Source organism: Mesoplodon densirostris, chromosome 7 (assembly GCF_025265405.1).
Source record: "Mesoplodon densirostris isolate mMesDen1 chromosome 7, mMesDen1 primary haplotype, whole genome shotgun sequence".
NCBI classification, from domain to species: domain Eukaryota; kingdom Metazoa; phylum Chordata; class Mammalia; order Artiodactyla; family Ziphiidae; genus Mesoplodon; species Mesoplodon densirostris.
Genome location: NC_082667.1, coordinates 9,257,733 through 9,280,836, shown reverse-complemented (window position 1 = coordinate 9,280,836; position 23,104 = coordinate 9,257,733). Strand labels below are relative to the sequence as shown.

The window sequence follows — 23,104 nt, the reverse complement described above, 5'->3', positions numbered from 1 at the left end:
TACCTTTATGATAAATCTTAATATATGGATATCTTCAGATTCCCCCTCCTTATTCTTCCTCAGGAGTTTCTTGACTCTTCTTGAGCTTTTGCCCTTCCATAAATATTTCAGAATTAGCTTTCAAGGTGCTCAGAATACTCTGTTGGCATCTTGATTGACATTACACTGAATCCACAAATCAATTTGGCAATTTTGACATCTTTGCAAAATTGAGTCTTTGATCTATTACATATTATGTCTCTCTATTTGTTAGGACTTCTTTAATGTATTTCAATGGAGTTTTATAATATTCTTCATACAGATCTGATCTTAGGTGTGTATTACATTTTTCTCTCTATTCATTTGGAAGTTTACACTCTATTCTTTTATTCATTGCCCTTGAAAATTTAACATTCATACTCTAAAAGCCATATCCTAAACACCCCTCTGAAACAATGTGAGGACCTTGGAATGCTCTCACTCCAATCTGTCCCTTCCATGCTATTTTAGTTCTGCCCTTTTTTTAACCCCAAATTCACATTATTATTATTATTATTACCATTATTATATTATACAGACATTTGCTTAGATTTGCCCGGTGGGTCCCTCTGAGGTCATCTTTCTTCTTCCTAAAATATAGGCCTTTGCAGTTCCTGTAGTGAACGTCTGTGGGTGATTAACTCCTGGCTCTCATGAGGCTCCTGGCATCATGTGAAGGAGCTGAGGTGGAGAAGCGAGCGCCACAGGGCTGTTCAGGCAGCCAGGCTGGGCAGGAGGACTGAGGAGGGGGATGGGCTCCTACTCCTGGAAGGGCCCAGAGGGAGCTCCAGGTACCTCTCTGAGGGGCTCCTCCATGGCAGAGAGTGCTGGAACACTCTCTACTACTTGGTAGAAATAGTGCACACTATTTCTACCAAGGCTCCCACCCCTAAGACTAGAACTGCCCAGAGCTAGAGCGAGTCCATGACAGCCCCCATAGCTTGCCTGGCATCTGTCAACCTTGTTCCTCGCCCCTGCCCCCAACTGCAGTAGCTCCCACCACGCCTGCCATTCAGGGTACTGTAGTAGGACGGTGCCCACAGGAGCAGACTGTGCTCCCGCACTTCCAGGCCATTAAGCCATACATCTCTCCCCAGGTGAAAAGTAGAGGAGATCAAAAGCTGTGCACTGATTGAGTTGTGGTTTTGGATTTGGGGGTTTTCGTTCGGTTGATGTTGGTCTTGGTTTGGTTTGGGTTTTTTCACTTCTTATTACGAAAGTGTTCACACACAAATAAAAGTAGAGGAAACAGAATAATGGGTCCCCATTTACCTTTCACCCAACTTCTCCAGTCATCAGGACATGGCCAGTCTTGGTTCATCTATATCCCCCACCCACTTCCTCTATACCCAGATTATTTTGGAGCACATGGAAGATGCCTTATTCTTTCATCTGTAAATATTTCACTACATATTTCTAAAGGATAAGAAATAAAGATGAACACAATATCATTAGCACATTTTAAAATATTTTAGCAGTTCCATGTCCTCAAATAGGCAATCAATGTTCACATCTCCCTGACTGTTTGTATGTTGTTTAACTCTTTTTTGTTTGAACCAAAATCCAAATAAAACCATAAATTAGAACTGGCTGATGTGCCTCATACTTTCTTTTAACTAAAGCAGGAGTCAGCAAGCTACCCATGAACTACCACCCACTGCCCGTTTTTGTGTGGCTTAAGTGCTAAGATTGGTTTTATACATTGTTAAATGGTTTTGAAAATAAAAGAATATTTGTGTCATGTGAAAATTATAAGAAATTCAACTTTCAGCATCCATAAAGTTTTATTTGAACATAGGCATGCCCATCGTTTACATATTGTCTATACAAATTTCCCACTACAAGGTCAGGGACGCATAGTTGCTGTACCATCTGAGACTTCATGGCCTTCAAAGCCTTAACTATTTACTCTCTGGCCCTTTACAGAAAAAGTTTGCCAACCTCTGATCTTATGGGTTTCTCCTCCACCTTTTTTTTCCCTTTTAAGTTTTTAATTGAAGAAACTGGGTCATTGGTCCTGTAAAGTCTCCCAGGGTCTGAATTTTGCTGCTATTGTTCAAGATGATCATTTGTGCCCTGTACTCCTGTAAGCTGGTGGTTAAGTCCAGAGGCTCAATCAAATTTAGATCAGATGGCTTTTTCTTCAAGAGGATTTCATTAGTAACGATGTGTTCTACCATCAGGAAGTAAATATGTCTGCTTCTCTTTCTTTGTGTGATGTCAACAACCATTGATGATCAGTGCTAAACAGGGTTGAGTTTCAGTAACCAAAAGTGATTGGAAAGTGATAGGAACTGCCTAGGATATTATGGGGTCTTCGACCCATCAGGGAAGAGAGAGTCAACATATATGGGCAAAAGCAGTGGTTGGAAGAAAATTAAGCTACTTCAGGTTTTGAGTTGAGATTCCGTAATAAATATATGATCTGCGGGGGAGGGAAGAAGTTCAGTAGGATACACAACAAAGTAACAAGAAGTGTCGTGTTAGCTTACTGAGGTTATGGGTGATGCTTGTTCTTTGCCCAATTTTATATTTCTAATCAAATGGTTCTATCTCTTTGGGGGGAAAAGATAAATAAAAAGAAGCTGGCTTTGTCCTGTTGGTTCTCCCCTCCAAGTGTATGTCTTCTCTCTCCAATTACACTGGAAGCTCCCTGAGAGCAAGATTGATTGTTGATCCTTTTAACGGCCACAGCACCCAGTTATGAAAAATTGTTGCAGCCACTAAAACTCACTTACAGGGCAAAATAGCACCAAAAGAAATTGAAACTGTTTTCTCAAGAGTATATGAGCATGCTTTTAGGCAATAGCATCCATTCTTTCAAAAACACTGACTGGACATCCCTGGTGTCCGGGCTCCATCCAGACTGATTCCTATACACCCACCTCCTCCAAAATGGTCTTGGCTGAAATTAGCCAGCTTGCCACCCCCCCAGATTATACCTAGATCTTCCCTGTTTTTCCAGAATCTTCCCAATCATTTGATTCAAGATGTTGGAGCCACTTTTTGGGGCCCATTCTCCTTATGTCCCTTATCCAGGCAGCTGTCGGGTTCTGTCAATTCTTCTTGCCTAGTATTCCTCCTAATTATCCTACCCTCTGTTCCAGGATGATGCAGAATTGGTCCCAAGAGAAAGAGGATCCATGAGAGTTTCCAGATAGAAGGAATCAGATAGAAGAAAGAGGTGGAGATGTAGACCAAAGTAGGTTAATCTATGCATTAGTCCCTCCCTAGGCCCAGAGAGTTATACCCATTCAGGAGCAGGGATTGTGAAAGAGGCTGCTGGATCATAGAAAGGGGGAGAGTGGGGCACCTTGAGATCCCTGACCATGAATTATGTTTCCCAGGCTATTAACTGGTAATTGACAGATATCAATAAAATTGCCTCAATTACAATCTGTGGCCAGCTAGAAGAGTATATGGACAATTTTGTGCTTGGGCCACAATTCCACACCTGCTGGGGGAGAGACAGAGAAGGAGGCAGAGAGAGGACAGGAGCCATAAACCATCACCTCTTACAGTCATTCAGTCTTTAAATAGGTTTTGAGCACTTCCTCTGTATCAGGCATTTGCTTGGTACTGAGAATGTAAGAATAAATCTGCCCTCATGGAACTTATAGGTGGGGAGTAGGGGGAATGGGAGACAAACATTAAACAATTCTTTTTAAAAGTATTTATTTATTTATTTGGCTGTACCAGGTCTTCGTTGCAGCATGTGGGATGTTTTTTTTTTTTTTTTTTAGTTGTGGCATGTGGGATTTAGTTCCCTGACCAGGGATCGAACCCGGGCCCCCTCCATTGGGAACACGGAGTCTTGACCACTGGACCACCAGGGAAGTTCCAAACAATTCTTCAATATATAATGATAAGTTATGTTAAGTGCTCTGAGGAAAAAGCACAGGGTGGAGGGAATTGGGAGGATGGGGTGGGAGGGTGCCAGTCTGGGGCAGGAGAAACCCACCTGCCAGTGTCAGGGTCACCATCAGCCCTGTCCTGGAGCTCTCCCACAAGTCCTTCCCTCACTCTGGCTCAGGAAGAGGAATCTACCCCCCTGTGCCCACCCCAAGACAGAACAACAGACACTAAGACCCTCTCTTATTCTGGAGCCTCTTAGATCAGATTCAACAAGTTCTGAACATGTGCTTTAAGCCAACCAGGTCCCTCCCAGTTGTCAAAAGCTGGGGTCACCTGAAAAGAGAAATGAAATGCACCATCCGCCTTCCTTCTGCTGCCTTTCCACTGCAGGGCCTCAGCATCCCCCTCTCCCGACTGCTGCAATACCTTGGAGTTTCAGAAAGAGAACAGTTATAACTACTCTTCTGTTATGGGCTGAACTGTGTTCCCCACCCCCAAGTCATATGTTGAGTCTTAACCCCCAGTACATAGGATGTGACTGTATCTGGAGATAAGGCCTTTAAAAAGATAATTAAGGTAAAATGAGGCCAAGTGGGTGAACCCTAATCCAATATGACCAGTCTCCCTACAAGAAGAGATTAGGACACAAAATCAGCAAGCCAAGGAGAGAGGCCCCAGAAAAAAACAACCCTGCTGACCTCCTGATCTGGGCTTCTAGCCTCCAGAGCTGTGAGAAAATAAACTCCTGTTGTTTCAGCCACCCAGTCCATGGTACTTCGTTATGGTGGCCCTGGTTCCTCAATTCACAGAAGAGGCGCTGAGGCTGGGATGGGAGTGGGGGAGGGGCACCATTTGGGTGCTGCCAGGCTGGGACCAGGACCCAGATCTGACTCCCAGAGGCAAGGCCAACCTTGTCGCTGCCCAAACGGTTTCTCCACCTTTCATTTTTCCTCCTTCCTCAACGCACCTCTGATCACATTTCCCCCACGAAACACCTTCAGCCATGCAGCTCCACCTACCCAGCAGGATCTGAACAAACACCTTGGCTCTGTATCCCAAGCCCTGCCGGTTAGGACCCAAGTCAGTGCTTCTCAAACATTAACATGCATCAGAATCACCGGGAGAGTACGTTAAAATGCTGATTCCTGGGCTCTGCCCCCCCAGTAGTTCTGGGGTGGGACCCAAAAGTTTGCATTTCGAACAAGCTTCCAGGCAGCCCTTCAGCATCATGGCTAACACACGTCTTTCCGCAGGACTGCCCAAGTACTCGCCCCACCATCAGAGCAGCTGCTTACTTTTCCCTCACCACCCCGTGCCCTTGAGCCTTTGCCCAGCCTGGTCCTGCCAGCAATTCTCTGCTGCCACGTCTGACTGTGGTCAGATCCTGGGGCCTCCCAACTCAGGATAAAGTTGAGAGGTTGTGCTGCTTTTTAAAGGGAAAGGCTTATTGGAATTTGAACCAGAACCGGAATGATTCCAGTCCAGAGGATCATAGGGGAGCTTGGAAAAAAAAAAAAATCTAGACCCACCCCCAGATACAGACCTCCCTTCAAGAAAGGAGACACGCTACTGTGATCACCCTTTCTATACACAGATAATCAAAGGGAGCCCCAGAGAGGGTAAGTGACTTGTTCCAGGGCACACAGCACATTAGAGCAGAAGCTGAGCAAGAACCCAGGTCTCCTTCGGTGCAGCTGTGTGCTCCCCACTGCCCACCACTCCCTCTTCTGAGCCTAAGAGGGTCTTCTCTCTCCCTGCCTTTTCTCACCTCTCCCCATCCCACTTTCTTGTGACCCCAGCTGGGTCCTGGCATTTCCACCCAGTGCTGAAATGGAGCCCCAAAGGACTGTAAAATTTGCCAAAGGGAGAAGAGTGGGGAAAGGCGGTGGGGAATGAGGGAGAGAGATGGAAACCTTTGTGGGGAGGGGAGGGGAAGCCACTCATTTGGTGTCCAGGAAGCTAGGGGTGGGGCTTCTCCTGGGACCTGCCCCCGTGTACCATCCCCCCTGCCTCTGACCCCTGGAGGGCTCAGGCTGCAGCCCGGGAAATCACAAACCCTGCTGGCCCCAAGGGAGCCAGCCTCTGGCTTCCCTCTGCAACGGGCTCTGTGCTTCAGACCCTAGGGTTAGTTAGTACAAGCTTCACGCCCTTCAACACGGATTTCTTCTGACGCCCAGTCCAGCCGGTGGGGCTGGAGCTGGGGTGGGGCGCTGGACAGCTGCCCTCCCAGACCTGCTCCAAGCACCATTATGAAGGACCCTGCCAGGTGCAGGTGAGACTGACAGCTGGGAGAGCTGCCCCAGGCATTTAGGATCTGGCTGGGAAAGGTGAGTCAGTCCAGTGGGGGCAGGGCTCCTGGAATCAGGATCTGCAGCCCAAGTTGGAGGCCCCCCCTCCACCATGTCACCTGGAGAAAAATTGGACCCGCTTCCTGACACTTTCATCCTGCAGCCGCCAGTCTTCCACCCGGTGAGCAGCCGCTCGGGTCCGGAACCTCCTGGGTCTCAGGGCTCCTCCTTCCAGCTGGGCCCAGTCTCCCAGGTTGGGGGCTGGAGAGGCCCTCAGTCATAGGTCCTGTTTTCCTGGCCCCTGCTCATGGGCTCTGGAAGGCCATCCTGAGCTTAGCAAAGTGGCTGACAGCTCATTCCCACTCGCGTGTCAATGACTGTTGTGTTCACAGGGTACTTGCGTTTCAAAACTAGTAGGGCCTTGGGCTTCCCTGGTGGCGCAAGTGGTTGAAAGTCTGCCTGCCGATGCAGGGGACACGGGTTCGTGCCCCGGTCCGGGAAGATCCCACATGCCGCGGAGCGGCTGGGCCCGTGAGCCATGGCCGCTGAGCCTGAGCGTCCGGAGCCTGTGTTCCGCAACGGGAGAGGCCACAACAGTGAGAGGCCCGCGTACCACCAAAAAAAAAAAAAAAAAAAGAAAAAGAAAAAAAAAACTAGTAGGGCCTGGAGACAGAGTGGTGTCCCCTACTGTACGATGGGTGGCTAGGAGGGTCTGGGGAAGTGCTTAGTATCATTGGGGGACATTGATCACTAGGAAGGGCAGGCTCATCTCCAGCCTGGGAGTCAGGTCGGAACCTCCAAGTGAGAGATGGTGCTGGAGTTTCCTCGATTCCTCCTTCAGCCCAGTGCCCTGCAGATTTCCTGAAGCCTGACAGTGCTTCACAGAAGGCTGAACTCCCAGCAGACTCCACCCTCCCACTAATGAGCACTAATTATCACTTTCTCTTTACTTGGTCCTCACCTCCCAGGAGAACTGCTTTGGCTCAGTTAATTACAGGCCAGGCCCAGAGCCTGGGAAGCAGGAGGGACTGACATGCTGAGCCTGGCTAAGCTGTGGGTGCTCGACAGCCCGGGGTCTCCCACACCTCCCCAGGTGCCTGAGTGATGGGATGAAGCAGCCGCCCAGGTTACAGTGGCTCCTTTGCTTTGCAAGCTGCGAAATCCCACCTGGAGGGCAACACTGTTGGATCTCAGCTCTTTCTGGGCAGTTCAGGCTTCTGAAGGCTGCTAGGAGTTGGAGAACACGGCATGAGGCCCAGTCTTGAGATACTGCCCAATGAGTACCTGCTGCACGTTCATATTTATTCTACACATACCTGCTCAGAGTCCACTCTGTGCCAGGCCAGGCACTGAGCCTGTAGAAGCGAAAGACAGGGCTTCGGCTTTGAAGGGCTTGTGCCTTCCAGCATGAACAGCCAGCCACACGGCTCCCTCTAAGCCAGATGGCCAAGGGCCAAACTAGCCATGCCAGTGGAGAGCACGGTGAGGGAAGGAATAATTCAGGCACCAAAATGGATGATGCTTGGAGAAGGTGTCAGAGCCTGGAAAGTCAAGTCAGATTTCACAGGGTAGAAGGAGAGCAGAGGAAACAGCCCCAGAAAGGGTCAGGAGTGGTAAAAGTGTACGCTGTGTTTTAGGAATGCCAGGGGAAAGGTGAGCTGGGAAGGTAGGCTGGGTCATTATCAGGTATCTCTCCAGGCGTCCATATCAGGGTCTGCGCTCAGATCCCATTTTGTCCACCCTTCTGCCTCCCACTTCCCAGGCTCTGGCCAGTAAACAGTCCCTGGGAAGCCTCGACACCAGGCTTCTAGAGGCCAGGGTGGCAGCCAGGGAACAGTCAGCCTCACTGGGGACACTACTGTGCCCTAGGAGCTGGGGTAAGGGGCTGGGCTGGCGCTCCAAGGGGGCAGGGAACAGTCAGCCTCACTGGGGACACTACTGTGCCCTAGGAGCTGGGGTAAGGGGCTGGGCTGGCGCTCCAAGGGGGCAGTGGGGTTGAATCTGGTTTGCCCGTGCAGTGTGGCTTTGATGTGTGGTGGTCCAGGAAAGGGGAGTAGATGGAAGAGAACACTTCAGAGAAAACTAATTTTTCCCCATTAGGACATTTTCTGTTTGGGGTGGGAGAGCTGAGTCTTCTTGTTCCTCTTCCCTCCCCACCGCACCCCCGACCCAGGGGTCCCTAGGCCCTTTCTTCAACCCTGTATGGATGAGTTTCTCCCCTTGTTCAGGTGGTTCCTTATGTCACGACAATTTTTGGTGGCCTGCGAGCAGGCAAGATGGTCGTGCTCCAGGGAGCGGTCCCTCTAAATGCACGCAGGTAAGGGGAGTGCTCCACAGGGCTTCCTCTCTAGCTTCAGGGTCTCCGGGAGTCTCTGACCGGAGGTGCCCTTTGGGGGCCACATCTCCCCTAGGTTCCAGGTGGACTTCCAGTGCGGCTGCAGCCTGCACCCCCAGCCAGATATCGCCATCCACTTCAACCCTCGCTTCCACACCACCAAGCCGCACGTCATCTGCAACACCCTGCACGGTGGGCGCTGGCAAGCCGAGGCCCGGTGGCCCCATCTGGCCCTGCAGAGAGGAGCGAGCTTCCTCATCCTCTTTCTCTTTGGAAATGAGGAGATGAAGGTGAATGGAAGGGGAAATCAGGGGGTCTAGAACTTGTGTCCTTCTGCTTCTCTTTCCTTCAGCCAAGTTCCCCATGTCATGGTGTTAAGGGGCAGTTGGGGGGATGGGGCACAGAATCCAGTACCCAGAGGACCAAGGAGCTGCCAAGCCCGGTTCCAAGCTGCCCTGGGCCCACTTGGCCCGATACACATGGCAGCATTCAGCAGGCCCTATGGTGCCGGCCCTGCAGAGGGTGCCACTGCCACCATCACAGGGAGCGTCTAGAGAGCGCATGCAGTATGCCGGGCGCTGTTCTCATCCCTTAAATATCAGTTCACTGCAGCCTCACAACAATGGGGCACTTTCCTTCTCCCCATCTCACGGAAGAGGGGGAAGGGACAGGGAGAGTGAAGCCTCAAGGCTTCCACCGCTGATGTGAACTCCTGCCAGGAAGATCTTCAGACTTCTCCAGGGGAGAGGGAGCTGGTGGGAGCCAGCAGTGGAGGGGGGGACCTGTGGGACAGGGGTCACACAGCCTCCGGAGGCTCCTCACCTGTGGATGGTGGGGAGGGCTCGGGGGCTGCTGCTCCAGCTGCTGGTGGGTCAGCTGAGAGGCGAAATGGGGCCAGCATGGGGTGTCAGGGGCCAGGAGAGGCGTTGAAGTTGCCAGCTCCCCAAACTTGGGGAGGCTACTTAAGCTCCCCAAGCCTCGGGCACCTGATCTGTAAAACATGCCTGCCTCGTAGAGTTGGTGTGAAGTTAAGTGAGGAAAATTCCAGAAAGGATTTCTGAATTCATGTTGCCTGGCACGTTAGTACGAACTCAGGAACATCAGCTGTTGCTGAGCCAGCCTAGTCTGTCTGTCTCTCTAGGTGAGTCTAAATGGACAACACTTTCTCCATTACCGCTACCAACTCCCGCTGTCTCGTGTAGACACCTTGGGCATATATGGAGATATCTTGGTGACGGCCGTTGGATTCTTGAACGTCAGCGTAAGTTCCCTTGGGGCCAAGTCCTGGGTGGTAGCAGCCTCTGGCTTCCCCTGATGCCTGGACAGGCCCAGGATCCCCTCCCGCCCCAGACAAGCCGTGTCACACCAATTATAGCCAAGGTGGAGGGCATCCATCCAGGTGTTGGACATGAGGAGGGGTGAGAGGACCACAGAAGTGGGTCCAAGAGCCTCGGGCAGAATCCTATCCTGGGCATGGCGTCTGGTCAATGAGGAGCAGTGGCCAGAAGGCAAATGACTTGGAGTCTTGAACCCGTGGGGTATCATTCCCAGCTGAGGAGCTGATTAAAAATGCAGATTTCTGAGACCCGCCATCAGAGATTCTGATTCAGTAAGTCAGAGGTTTGGCCCAGGAATCGGCATGTTCAAAATGCCAGGTTTGAGAAGCCCTGACAAGGCCTCGGGGGAGAGGAGGCGCTATCAAGGCCAAAGCTGGCCTCTGCCTGCTCCCAGGCACTGGAGGGCAGGTGGGAGCCAAATCAATCAAGCTCTGGGGCTTGCAGTGGTCCCGAATCTGGCCTGTTGCTTTTTGTCTCTCCTAACAGCCATTTGTGGAGGGCGGTAGCGAATATCCGGTTGGACACGTGAGTTTCCTGGGAGCAGGGTTGGCCCTCGCGGTCCCAGCCACGCCAGCTGAGCCGCTGGCTCTCCCTCCCCCCACAGCGGGACCTGCCCCTCTCTGGGCTGCTGCTCATTTTGCACAAGGCGCGGCTGCCCCCTCCTTCACTGTGCGGTTGCCACGGAGACGGCTGGCCCCACCTCAGTCCCTGGGAGCCTGGATTTGCCTCTCCCAGCACCAGGGCCAGCTCGGGAGGATGGCTGGGGTAGGCTGGCTTCCCGGAACGGGCAGGGCCCCGGTCTTCCTATCAGAAGATCCGTCTCAGTTGGAGCTTTCAGTTCTTAGCATCCCTGTGAGGTAGCGATTGGCCAGCAGGGCAGCAGGGGAGATGACGCCCAGGGACTTGCTCAGAGCCACAGAGTGAGTGAATGACAGGACCGCCCCCCCCACCCACCCCCCACCCCCCCGTCCACTTCTGCATTATTCCAGAGCTGGTGTCCATCTGAATTCAAGAGGGCCCCACTGGGGTTCCAGTCATTTTCCCATATTATCTCTGAGAGGGGCAAACCCCAAATATCCCTATTTTTTAAAGAATAATATCAAGAGGCTCCCTTTCAATGAGCAAACACCGTGTGGCCTCCATGTCCCCTCTTTCTTTCCTTGACAGCCTTTCCTGCTGAAGAGCCCCAGCCTGGTGAGTGACCTCCTCCTCCTCGGCCTGGCAGAGGGACAGTCCCTCACCTGCTCCATCAGGAGTGGGAGGGCACCCCCACCCACTCATATCCCGTATGCTGGTGGCATATGGCCTCAGCATCAGGGTCTCCCCTTCTTTATAGGAAACTGCAGGCTATGGGTGGGCCAGTCGACTTCAGGCTGAAGCTCCAGCTTCATTTTACCTTTTCTCCATTTATTCTGCACACAATTATCTGATACTCTCCTGTGCTAGGCCCAGAGCCAGGCTCTAGGATGGAGAGACGAATCAGTCCCAGCCCCCCCAGCTGCCCACAGGCCGGTAGCGGGGCAGACCAATGAATGAGCCATTACAGTTTGGAGCACAGCATTCGGGGCTCCCAGCACGGGGGCTGGGCGGGTGGGGGGGAGGCCAGAGAGAGCCGAGTACTGGAGACAGGCCTGAAGTAGATGTTTAATAACTGAGCAGAGCTGTGTCCTCCTGGCTGCAGGCCTAGAGGCAGAGATTAACCAGCCCCGGGGCTCCCTGACCCCTGAGGGCAGCCCATGAAGCAGCTCCTAGGGGCAGTATCCCTCCCCGAGCCCCTCTGGGAGTCCCCCTCTCAGTCATTTCCCGTGTTCCTTCAGGAGGTGCCCTGCTCGCGTGCCCTTCCCCAGGGTCTCTGGCCCGGACAGGTCATCATAGTGAGGGGGCTGGTCTTGCCAGAGCCAAAGGAGTAAGTATGCAGAAGTGGGGTGGGGAGCAGGGGCATCTCTGTGCCAGGCACAAGCTTGATAAACATCGCCGCTTTAACCCCCAGCACCACTACTCAACCCCCATCTTCCAGATCAGGAAACAGAGGAGCAGAGAGCAGAAGTAAGTTGCCCAAGGTCGCAGAGCTTGTGAAAGTCTGATCTGGGATTGGGTCCAGGGCTCTGGTGCCTTCGTGGCACCAGCAGCTCCCACTCTGGGAGTATTTTCCCTGCCTGTGCATGTGGTCAGGCCAACCAGCCTCTCACCACAGGTCCCAGCTGGAGCCTCAGGAAAGGCCCTTTAAAGGCACAGGCTGAGACCCAGAGAGAGGATGTGACCTCCCACAGTGCCCTGGTTTAGGAAACACAGCCAGGCGACCCCAGAGAAGAGGCCCAGTGCTGGGAGGTGGGGACTTGGAGGGACGCAGTAACCAAGTGGATGCTTCCTGACTTCTCCCATAGGGGGTGCTCATGCTCCATTTCCCAAACCTGCGGATGCCAAGCCAGTTAGACGTGTCTTTCTTGTTCCCTTTGTTTCTTTCCTTTTCCTTCTTTCCTTTCCTTCTTTCCCTCCATCCTTCCTTCCTTCCTCCCTTCCTTCCTTCTGGAATTGATTTGGATTTCATGACTTTTCTGGGCCAGATTTCCTGGGTTTGACTTCTGCTGAGGACACTTAAAACCTGTGCAACTTCACAGCAGTTACTTTTACTTTCTGTGCCTTAGTTTCCTTGTCTGTAAAAAGGGATAAAAATAGTGCCAGCTTCAGGGATGGTGTAAATACGGAGAATTGTGCCAGGCACATAGCAAGTGGTCCACAAATGTGGTGATATCAGAATTCTTTTGGCGGAGGGCCAGGGAAGTAAGGCTAGTGCCCTATGTTCTCCTGCCCTACCCACTTCTGTTTTGTTTTGTTTTGTTTGCGGTACGTGGGCCTCTCACTGTTGTGGCCTCTCCCATTGCGGGGCACAGGCTCTGGACACGCAGGCTCAACGGCCATGGCTCACGGGCCCAGCCGCTCCACGGCATGTGGGATCTTTCCGGACTGGGGCACGAACCCGTGTCCCCTGCAACAGCAGGCAGACTCTCAACCACTGCGCCACCAGGGAAGCCCTGTTTTTGTTTTTGTTTTTGAAGTCACTGACCTCGTTAACCCTTGCCCTGCATGCTCTTGATCAGGCCTGTGAATTATGGGCAGGCGTGCAGCACAGCCCTGGGTAGCATGAGCCTCCAAAGCCGGGCATGACTGGATTGGATTAAAAACTGTGGTCTTGGGCAAGTCACTACACCTCTCTTAGCCTAGAGTGCTGAGTTCCCCCATCAGAAAAAAAGGAGAAAGATAATCCCAGGGAAAATGGGAAAATGAAAAAGTTCCCAGTGAAGGAAAGAACCCCCACTCCTCCCCAAGCTTGGAGACAGGAGACCAGGTACTTATCTTAGCTCAATTCACATGGTTATTATTAATGACACAGTGAATGATTTTACTGCTCTCTCTCAAGGGCCATGAATTCACGTGTCCTCAGAGGCCAGGCAGGTCACATAAATAGTGAGGCACCAGGTTGGGAATGTGGTGAAGTGGAAAGAATATTTCTGTAGATCTTCTGATGCCAGATCTTCTAATTATTTAAGAGAAGCTGAAAGCTATCTTTTATATAAACTTTCTCAAGTTTTGAAAATGGTATTACTTTAAAGTTGAAGAATACCGTGGACCAGCCAGAACATTTCTACAAGTTAAGTCAGCCCTGGGCCACCGACATCAAGGCTTAGCACCGCACCTGGCACTTAGTAAGGCTTCAAGCCCCTTCTCCGGCCCCTTTCCGCAGTTTCACGCTCAGTTTGCTGGACGAGGCCGCCCACGTTCCTGTGACGCTCAGAGCTTCCTTCGCCGACAGAACTCTGGCCTGGGTCTCCCGCTGGGGCCGGAAGAAACTGATCTTGGCCCCCTTCCTCTTCTACCCACAGCGATTCTTTGAGGTGGGTCGGAGCCAATATGCCTGGTCCCTCTGGGGTGGAGTGTAGAGCTGCATTCCCGTCCGGGAGACTGGGGGTGTGTCAGGGGGGCAGGGAAGCCAGTGCCCGCTGGGGGAGAGGAGATCTGGGCTGGGGATCCCATGCCCAGAAACCCCTCTTTAATTAATCAGGGGGGGCCTTGGCCTCAGCATTATCAAAAAGCCCCCCTAATGACTCCAGTGTGCCGCTGAGGTTGAGACCACTCGTCCAGGGAGAGCAACGACCCCTTTTACAGATGGTGAAACTGAGGCCAAGTCCTGGACAGATCCTTGTGGAAGGGCTGATGATGAGCTGGGCCCCTAGTCCTGGTCTTTTCCACCACTGGGTGCCCCATGGGTTCAGTCTTTGTGTCCTTGCCAGGTGGGGCATCAGGCAGGCAAGGGACAGTCTGGAAGCCTGAAGAACCCCATGCCCTCCTTTCCCAGGTTCTGCTCCTATGCCAAGAGGGAGAGCTGAAGCTGGCGCTCAGTGGGCAGGGCGTGGGGGCCACCAGCCTGGGCCAGCAGGCCCTGGAGCGGCTGCGGGAGCTGCGAATCAGTGGCAGCGTCCAGCTCTACTGCGTCCACTACTGAGGAGGGATCCAGAGGGCCCAGCCGGAGAAGAAGAGGGCCAGCCTATAGCCGGGGCCCCACCAGATGGCCCCACTCTCCTACCCTCCTTCAAATCTCCACCTGTCAACACGCTGTCAGGCCTGGCTCACTTCTGGAACCAGGAGCCTGAGTCTGCAGGTGCTGTGGACCCCACAGCAGAAAGAGGGCACAAGAGTGTGAAGGCTCCGGAAACTCTGCAGTTCCCTCCACCAGGAGCCTGGGATTTGGCTCTGCCTTCCTTCAGGGCCTAGACAAGGAGGCAGGCTTTGTAGCCTAATGAAGGTACTCCAAAATACAGCAGCTTTAAACATTTAGATGTTCATTTCCTTCTCATCTAAACAGAAAAATCGTCCAGGTCAGTGACCTTCTGGGTCATCCTAGTCATCATCCCACCACCCCCAGGGCATCAGCATCACCTGCATGGCAGAAGCTCAGTAGCCACCATATCTAGGTTTCAACCACTGAGAAGGCAAATAGAGAATATGGACAAGGCCCATCTGATGTCATAAGCCCAGACCTGGGATTAGCACACGCTATTTACACTCACATCTCATTGGCAAGTACTCAGTCACACAGCCACATTATCTGCAAAGGAGGCTGGAAGTGTCCTCCATGGGATGACCACGTGCCTGGCCATAGTTCTACTGCTGTGATTCCTGGAGTATTTGGTTTTATTTATATTATACCATCTTATTTTGTGTTTTCTATTTACCGTTGCTATTTTTCGTCATATTTTCAGCTCTCTTACTTGCTATTGGATTGATAAAGTCTTCTTTAACACCCTCCCCCTTTTTTTTCTTATGCTGATTTGGAAGTTGTAAATTCCATTTTATACTTCTAGTGGTTATCCTTACTTTTTATTTTATTTTTTAGTTAACACAATAAAATTGACTTTTGGGGGTGGGTAAAATTCTGAGTTTTAACATATATGTAGATCTGTGTGGCCACTACCACAATCAAGATATATAACAACTCCATCATTCCAAAAAATTCCCTGGTGTTACTTCTGTGTAACGGCACCTCCTCCACCCCCTCCCTTAACCCCCAGCAACTCCCTGATCTGCTCTCCATTACTATATTTTGTGTTTTTGAGAATGTCATATAAATGGAATCAGGTAGGATGGGACCTTTTGAGACTGATTTCTTTCCGTCAGCATTACCCTTTGGAAGTTCATCTAAGTTGCTGTATGTATCAGTGACTCATTCCTGTTTATTACTCAGTCGTATTCTGTTGTACCACAATTGACCCACTGAAGAACATTTGGGTGGTTTTCAGTTTTTGACAATTAATGAATAGAGCAGCTAAAATCATTTGTATACAAGTCTTTGTATGAATGTAACTTTTCATTTCTCTTGGGTTAATACCTACTAGTGAGACTGATGGATCATATGGTAAATGCATGTTTAACTTCATAAGAAACTGTCACAATTTTCCAGAGTTCTTTCAGAGTAGTTTTGGGAATTTTGCTTTCCCACCAGCAATCTATGAGATTTCCAGTTGTTGTGCATGCTCATCAATACTCATAATTGTCGGGGTTTTTTTTTTTTTTTTTTTTGTGGTACGCGGGCCTCTCACTGTTGTGGCCTCTCCCGTTGCGGAGCACAGGCTCCAGACGCGCAGGCCCAGCGGCCATGGCTCACGGGCCCAGCCGCTCCGCGGCATGTGGGACGCCCCGGACCGGGCACGAACCCGTGTCCCCTGCATCGGCAGGCGGACTCCCAATCACTGCGCCACCAGGGAAGCCCTGTCGGTATTTTTTATGTTAGCCATCTTCATTGGTGTGTAGAGGTATCTCATTGTGGCTTTAATTTGTATTTGCCTAGTGGCTAAAGATGTTGAGCATCTTTTTATGTGCTAATTTTCCATCTGTGTATTCTCTCTGGTGCAGTGCCTGTTCAGATCTTTTCTCCATTTTTAATTGAGTTGTTTGTTTTCTTATCATTGACTTTTAAGAGTTTCTTTATATAGGCTGGATAAATGTCCTTTGTCAAATATGTGATTTGTAAGTAATTTCTCCCAGTCTTAGCTTATCTTTTCATTCTCTAAACAGTTTCTTTCACAGAGCAAAAGTTTTTAATTTTGATAAAGTCCAGTTCATCAATTTTTTCTTGAATTGTATTTTTGGTGTCATATCTAAGAAGTTTTTGCCTAATGAAGATTTTCTCCTTTGTTTTCTTCTAAAAGTTTTATACTTCATAGTTCACATATAGATCTATGATCCATTTAAAATTAATTGTTAATTATGTTGTGCAGTTTAGGTTGAAGTTTTATGAGGTTTCTTTTGGTTTGGTTTGGTTTGGTTTTTGCATTTGGATGTCCAATTATTCCAGTAACATTTTTGAAAAGACTATCTATCCTCTGTTGAAGTGCTTTTGCCACTTTGTCAAAAATCAATTGGCCAGGTCTTCCCTGGTGGTGCAGTGGTTGAGAGTCCGCCTGCCGATGCAGGGGATATGGGTTCGTGCCCCGGTCCGGGAAGATCCCACATGCCGTGGAGCGGCTAGGCTCGTGAGCCATGGCCGCTGAGCCTGCGCATCCAGGAGCCTGTGCTCCGCAACGGGAGAGGCCACAACAGTGAGAGGCCCATGTACGGCAAATAAAAAAAAAAAAAAAATATATATATATATGGTTTATGCTGAATACCAAGTTTCCTTCTGGGAATCTAGAATTTTGGTACATGCTAGGCAGAGGGTGCCTATATTACTTATCCTTTATAAAAGCCTGAATTTCTAGACTCAAAAAACTTCCCTGGTAGACAACACTGCACATGGCACAACTCATCAATGGAAAAGAACACAATCCAGTGTGCACACGTTCATGCTTCCAAGCTCAAGGGATGATATTTAGACAGAAAATCCTTCCCTGCTTGCGGGGGCCAGATGGATCACGTTCTCATCTCGTAGCCACTTTGAAAAATCTCAACCAGGTCTCCAGGTGTAGTGTTTGGCCTGCCTGCCCTAGAACAGCCAGGTGTACATGAACCTGAGCCCCACCGCCCAGAGAGTGGCTTCTTTCGGGGAAAGGGGGGATGCTTCAGCTTCATCAACTGGTGGGAAACTCAGAAAGTGCAAGCAGTTGTCTCGGCTGGCACCCTCACCACCACCACCCCCCGCCCACTGAGACATGGGAAAGGAGGGAGGGTCCAGGGACTGTGCTGGCTGAGTACACGTTCATTCAGATGTGCCTTCACATGCCCAGGGCTGTGTGGATGTGTTTCTGCACATGTGTACTCATGACATGGTATGTACAGCATCTTTCCAACATGTCCAAGAGCCAGGCCCACCCAGGACAGCACTGAGCGGTCAGTCTTGGTCCCTGCCCTTCTTGTACACTGACCCTCGAGCCCAGCACCCCCTGCGTGTAGTGTTCAGGGTCACATTAGGCCCCCCAATTAGATCCCCTCCTGGCCTCAGGATGCCCTTCCCTCAGAGCTGATGTCCTGAAGATGCAAGTTGAAGGATCTTAATGTGACCCAACAGGCAATTCGGCCAGGGACCAGGACCTTGTGGGATCACACAGCTGTCTGCAGTGGGGTGGACACCTGCCATGTGGCCCTCAAGGGCGATGACTTGCTCAAGGTCACCTGTGTGAAGAGTTCGAGCTGGGTCTTTCCTCTGCCCACATCTCTCACTAGGCACCCCATGGTCCTGACTTTCTTCCCTTCCTCACCCCATTCTTCACAGTCCATGTTCCACCCCAGGGCACCCCAACTGCAAGAACTAATACTTTTTCTATTCCCTCTACATTCCTGATCTGGGGAATGACATCCCCCCTTCCAACCCCTCCCCCAGGTTTCCCAGTCCCAAAAGAGGACCATCCCAGGTCTTCCATCTCCCTAGTGCATCCATTCCCTCTGCCCCTCCTTTACCCCAACTCCTGCCACCTGCATCCAATCACGAAGTCCGGTCAGTGCCAACCCTGGAAGTTTCTCCTAAATTCACTGCCTCGTCCATCTCCCATCCACTGACTTGGTCCAGGGCAGCCCCGTCCCTGCCTCTCTGACCCCCTCGGCCCCCTCACTGCCCACCCCCGCTCCCATCACTCCACATCCAGTCTCCCCAAGACCCTCTGTGACCTGCCTCCTAAGGGCACATCTGCCCATGACCGTCCTCTGACCTCAGAGCACAGGGCAGGTACTTTGGGCAGCTCACAGCCCTTCCTGACCTGCCCTCCTCACCTCTCCTCGCCCTCCCTGCTCCACCCAGGCTGACTGGATGACTTGCCCTTTCCCTGACCCACTGCTTGTCGTTGCCTCTGCTCCTGTGCACATCCAGTTCTCTCTGACCCCACACCCTGCCCCATACCCCGCTTCCTCTTCTGCCCCATCAGACCCCCCACATCTGAGAAGCTGCCCTGCAGGCCCCAGCCTGGTCAGCTGCCACCCTCTGGGTCCCCAGGCGCCCAGGACCTCCCCGTCTCCCCCATGGTTGTGTCGTGCTGTGATTCCCTGTTCCTGTCTCACCCCTCTGGACTTGGATCTCCATTCCGGCAGGATTCTGTGTGCTCGTCCCTCCCTCTCTGCGTCTCCAGCATCCACTGAGGGGCTTGGCTTGGGACAGGAGCAAAGCAATTGTGCACGCAAGAGGGCTGGAGGCTCCGCGGGGCCAGGACTCCTGCTCAGCTCCTCTGCTGTCTCCTCCCAAGGCACCTTGTCAGCCAGGGCAGGGCAGGGCCAGAGATGGTCTCCATCTGGAGGACATGTAAGGACTATTCACTCTATCCCTAAATGTCCCCAGATGTCTAAGACCATGGCCAGGGCACTGTCAATAGCAATGCTGAGCTGAAGTCTACCCTTGGCCCCCATCTGGATGAAGAAACAGGATGGTCACTAGGGGTGGGGAAGTTCCCTTCTGGAACTAGGCCAGACAACTGCCTTTTTTTAAGATGATGATACATGCCTTCCTGGAATTGTCCCGTTTCCTGGAATAAATGTACGAACGCAGCTTATCTTTTTCAGCTGCATACCACTGAGCTGAATCCAACCCCGCCTAGAACTTCAATCACACAGAAAATCAACGCTGCTGGATATCGCACAGCTTAAACTAGAATGGTCTTGAACTGTGAGGAAAAGACTGAAAGGAAAAGGGGGACAGAGGTGCTGTTTGGGGGCTGAGAAGGGTCTAAACCCTCACCAGCAGCAGAGGGAGGAAAGACAGGGATTAGTTCACCTCCCAGAGACCCAAGGTTTCCCCCATAGACTCAGTATCGAGGCTCCTCTGTGAACTGGGCGTGAGCAAGCTGGACCCCAAGACCCAGACAGACACAGCTTCTAGAACAAGGACCAGATCCCCGCATGTATCACTCACAGTGCCTCCCCCTCCCCATGTGCCAGACATGTAGTCTGTGGTCACAGAAAGGAAATAGCCACTCTGCAAAGACGTCATAGTCCCCCAGGGAAAAGAGGCTCTTATGTAATAACAGAATCCTTATACAAGTTTGCAAAATAGCAGCTGTTGCCCACTGTTCCCAAGCCCAGGAAAGGGAAGTGAGGGAGCCAATCCACTACGGATTTTCCCTCATCAATCAAGAGGACAATAGCGTAGACATCATGGAGCCCAGGCTGAGTGTGCTCTCCTGCCCGGCCTTCTAGATGGACTGCAGCGCCTCACTCTTGGTTTCATCTGCACTGCTCAGTCTATGATTCACTGACCAAACTTTGATCAAAACTCCAAAGCCTGAGAAGGGGACCACAGTATGCAGTTGGCCCATCACACACGGAAGCAGGAAATTAAATTTATGTTCACATAAATACCTGGACACAATTGTTCATGGCAGCTTTATTTGTAATAGCCAAAAACTAAAAACAACCAAAATTATCTTACAACAAGTGAACTGTTAAACAAACAGTGATACATCCATATCAAGGAATATTACTCAGCAATAAAAAAGAAACAAACTGTTGATGCAGGCAACAACTTGGATGGGTATCGAGGGAAATATGTTGAGTGAAAAAAGCCAATCCCCAAACTTCACATGTGTGATTTTATTTATTCAGCATTCTCAAGAAAGACAAAATTATAAAGGACAGATAAGCATTTTCCAGGGGTTAGCAATGGTAGGAGGGAGAGGAAGAGCTGAGGTAGCTTGAGGGAGAGCTTTGTCGTAACGGAACCGTCTGTCTCCTGGTGGTTATGGCGGTTACATGAATCCATACATGTGATAAAATGACATAAAACTGTACACACACTTGTACCGATGACAATTTCCTGGTTCTGATATTGTACTATAGTTTTGTTCGATGTAACTATTGGGGGAAACTGGCTGAAGATAACAGGACCTCTCTGTATTATCTTTGCAACTTCCTGTGAATCTCTGAACTATTTTCAAAAGGGTTTGTAGCCACTGGACAGCAACAAAGATCCTTGATAGAAGGGACGTGATGGAGGCAAGGCTCACATGTGCCCAGACTTATGCCTGAGGGTATTTCCCAAACCTTGGTGCAGGTAAACAGAGTCAGACGTAGACTGACAGTCTCATTAAGTGCAGGAAGCAGATCAGAGTTCAGGGATTTTCTAAGACCACTGGGATTCAAGGAGCAGGGTACCAGAGAACAGGGAGCTGCAGAGAAAGAGGCCCCCAAAACTGCATAAAAATGTCCCTTGGAAGAGTGAATGTGAATGTAAACTATAGATTTCAGGTGATAATGATGTGTCAATGTGGGTTCATCGATTATAAGGATAATATAATACCTAGAGCAACCACCAAAAAAATCTACAAAACCACTGTAGATAATAGAATTCTAAAAATGTTCAGGTAAGACATACAAAGGCAAGAAAAGTGAAGCAGAAGAACAAAAGCAGAAGGAACAAAGAAAGTGTTCAAAACAGTGTAATGACAGACCGATGCCCCTAACGTATCAACAATTACATAAAATACAAATGGTTTAATAAATCAATTAAAAGAGAGATCGAGGGCTTCCCTGGTGGCGCAGTGGTTGAGAGTGCGCCTGCCGATGCAGGGGACACGGGTTCGTGCCCCGGTCCGGGAAGATCCCACATGCCACGGAGTGGCTGGGCCCGTGAGCCATGGCCGCTGAGCCTGCGCGACCGGAGCCTGTGCTCCGCAACGGGAGAGGCCACAGCTGTGAGAGGCCCGCGTACCGCAAAAAAAAAAAAAAAAAAAAAAAAAAAGAGATCGATAGAATGGATTTTAAAAAAAGCATGTTGTCTACAAGAAACTCATTTCAAGTATTGATATAATGATATGTGCAGGTCAAAAGTAAACAGAAAGAAAAATATACACACACAAACATTACTCAGAAGAGAGCAGGGAGACCATAATAATATCAGAAAAAGTAGACTTCAGAGCAAAGAAAATGACCAAGGACAGAGAGGAACATTTTATAATAATACAGGTTACATGAATAATTATAATAATAATGCTAATATTTAGCAATTGCAAATATGAATGTACCAAACAACAGAGCTTCAAATACATGAGGTGAAAACTGATTGAGGTGAAAGAGGAAATATATTTCTTATAGTGCAAGAGTGCTGGCAATGAATTCTCCTAAGTGTTATTTATCAGAATACATTTTTCTTTCACTTTTGCTCTTGAAAAATATTTTAGCTGGATACATACTCTGATTTCTCATTTTATTTTTCATCATTGTACAGATGTTTAATTGTCTTCTGGCTTATTCTGTTTCTGGTGATAAACTGTTCTACTGTTTTTAATGTGTCTTTTTTCTCTAGCTGATTCTAAGACTTTTCTCTTTAACATTGCTTTTCAACAATTTGGTTATGCTGTGCCTTTGTGTGATTTTCTTCATTTTTGTCCTGCTTGGGATTTGTTGAACTTTGCAAACTTTGAATTTATATTTTTCCTCAGATTTGTAAAATGATTGGGTCCTTGGTGGCCTTGGTGAGCTGCTGAACTGAACCTGAGTCACCTGCCTCTGTCTTTTTGTTACGGAGACAGTGACTATTCAGGCTGTCAAAACCCCTTTTAGTTAAGTTCTGCTTCTTGCAGCCAAATGTGTCCTACAGGGGCAATGAACTCCTGGGATCCATGTGCTCCAAGGCACCCACACCCTGAAGGCTTGCCCTGTGGAGCGCAGCACCCCATTTGGCCTCTCCCATGGCTTCTGACCTAATATTTCCTGGAGTTTTTATGATGGCCTAGGCAAGTGGACTCGGGGTTGGCACCTCTGTGCCTCTAAATGCCCCCCTTCCTGGAGTAGGAATAGTTGTCCAGGTTTTTGTTGAAAGACACCTTGGTTTTCTCAAGCAGCAGCAGATTATAAGGTCTCCCTCCTACTCTGACTGCTTTTAGGTGGCTTTAAAGCCTCGGTGATTCCATGTTTTGATGTAGGTAACTACTGACCTTTCCAATTAAAGCAAATCTTTAGTCTCCCTTAAAAAAAAAGTTTAGTGTTTAAAGCTTTTCAACAGTGTCAGAAGGAAAGTGAAAGCAAAATTCTTAACTTTAGGGCTTCCCTGGTGGCGCAGTGGTTGAGAGTCCGCCTGCCGATGCAGGAGACACGGGTTCGTGCCCCGGTCCGCGAAGATCCCACATGCCACGGAGCGGCTGGGCCCGTGAGCCATGGCCGCTGAGCCTGCGCGTCCAGAGCCTGTGCTCCGCAACGGGAGAGGCCACAACAGTGAGAGGCCCGCGTACCGCAAAAAAAAATAAAAAAATCTTAACTTTAACATAAAACTGGTTTCAGGAACAGCTGAACCCCAGACACAGCCCTGGCCTCCAGATGGCTTCGGTAAGTGCCCTGAAAGTTCCCATCACCGACTTTGTGGT

At 50.1% G+C, this 23,104-nt stretch overlaps 1 protein-coding gene across 2 annotated transcripts; it reads left to right on the top strand.

Moving 5' to 3' along the window:
* Window positions 1-6,258: 6,258 nt before the first annotated feature.
* LGALS12 (galectin 12) lies at window positions 6,259-15,879 on the top strand. 2 transcript variants are annotated; one of them, XM_060104346.1, is made up of 9 exons: window positions 6,259-6,342; window positions 8,390-8,478; window positions 8,573-8,786; window positions 9,638-9,757; window positions 10,320-10,358; window positions 11,001-11,027; window positions 11,651-11,739; window positions 13,576-13,726; window positions 14,188-15,879. In XM_060104346.1, the coding sequence occupies exons 1-9, from the start codon at window positions 6,274-6,276 to the stop codon at window positions 14,332-14,334; spliced, it is 945 nt and encodes a 314-aa protein (XP_059960329.1). In that variant the 5' UTR covers window positions 6,259-6,273; the 3' UTR covers window positions 14,335-15,879. The 2 variants fall into 2 exon arrangements, with proteins under 2 accessions (XP_059960329.1, XP_059960330.1); XM_060104347.1 differs by lacking the exon at window positions 11,001-11,027.
* The last annotated feature ends 7,225 nt before the right edge of the window (window positions 15,880-23,104 follow it).

Bases quoted from the DNA above. Each gene is read 5' to 3' on its own strand.
- LGALS12 (XM_060104346.1), top strand. From the start codon at position 6,274: ATGTCACCTGGAGAAAAATTGGACCCGCTTCCTGACACTTTCATCCTG. The intron at 8,787-9,637 runs GTGAATGGAAGG...CTGTCTCTCTAG, and splicing joins TTGGAAATGAGGAGATGAAG to GTGAGTCTAAATGGACAACA. The intron at 10,359-11,000 runs GTGAGTTTCCTG...TTTCCTTGACAG, and splicing joins GCGAATATCCGGTTGGACAC to CCTTTCCTGCTGAAGAGCCC.